At 58.5% G+C, this 282-nt stretch overlaps 1 protein-coding gene across 1 annotated transcript in view; it reads left to right on the plus strand.

Annotated features, from left to right (window-relative positions):
* Positions 1 to 7: 7 nt before the first annotated feature.
* The window catches only part of LOC104470099 (beta-1 adrenergic receptor-like), a gene marked incomplete at its 5' end in the record, with an annotated part of 1910 nt that continues 1635 nt past the window's right edge, over positions 8 to 282 (plus strand). Inside the window, 1 exon segment of the mRNA XM_010084901.1 lies at positions 8 to 280. Coding sequence (XP_010083203.1) covers positions 8 to 280 — 273 coding nt within the window.

The following is a 282-nucleotide window of genomic DNA, read 5'->3' on the forward strand; positions in this document are numbered from 1 at the left end:
CTACCAGAGCCTCATGACCAAGGGTCGGGCCAAGGGCATCATCTGCACCGTCTGGGCCATCTCTGCCCTGGTCTCCTTCTTGCCCATCATGATGCATTGGTGGCGGGACGAGGACCCCCCGGCGTTGGAGTGCTACCAGGACCCGGGCTGCTGCGACTTTGTCACCAACAGGGCTTACGCCATCGCCTCGTCCATCATTTCTTTCTACATCCCCCTCCTCATCATGATCTTTGTGTACCTGCGGGTGTACAGAGAGGCCAAGGAGCAGATCAGGAAGATCGA

This window comes from Pterocles gutturalis, unplaced genomic scaffold (genome assembly GCF_000699245.1).
Source record: "Pterocles gutturalis isolate BGI_N339 unplaced genomic scaffold, ASM69924v1 scaffold18815, whole genome shotgun sequence".
Lineage (NCBI taxonomy): Eukaryota > Metazoa > Chordata > Aves > Pterocliformes > Pteroclidae > Pterocles > Pterocles gutturalis.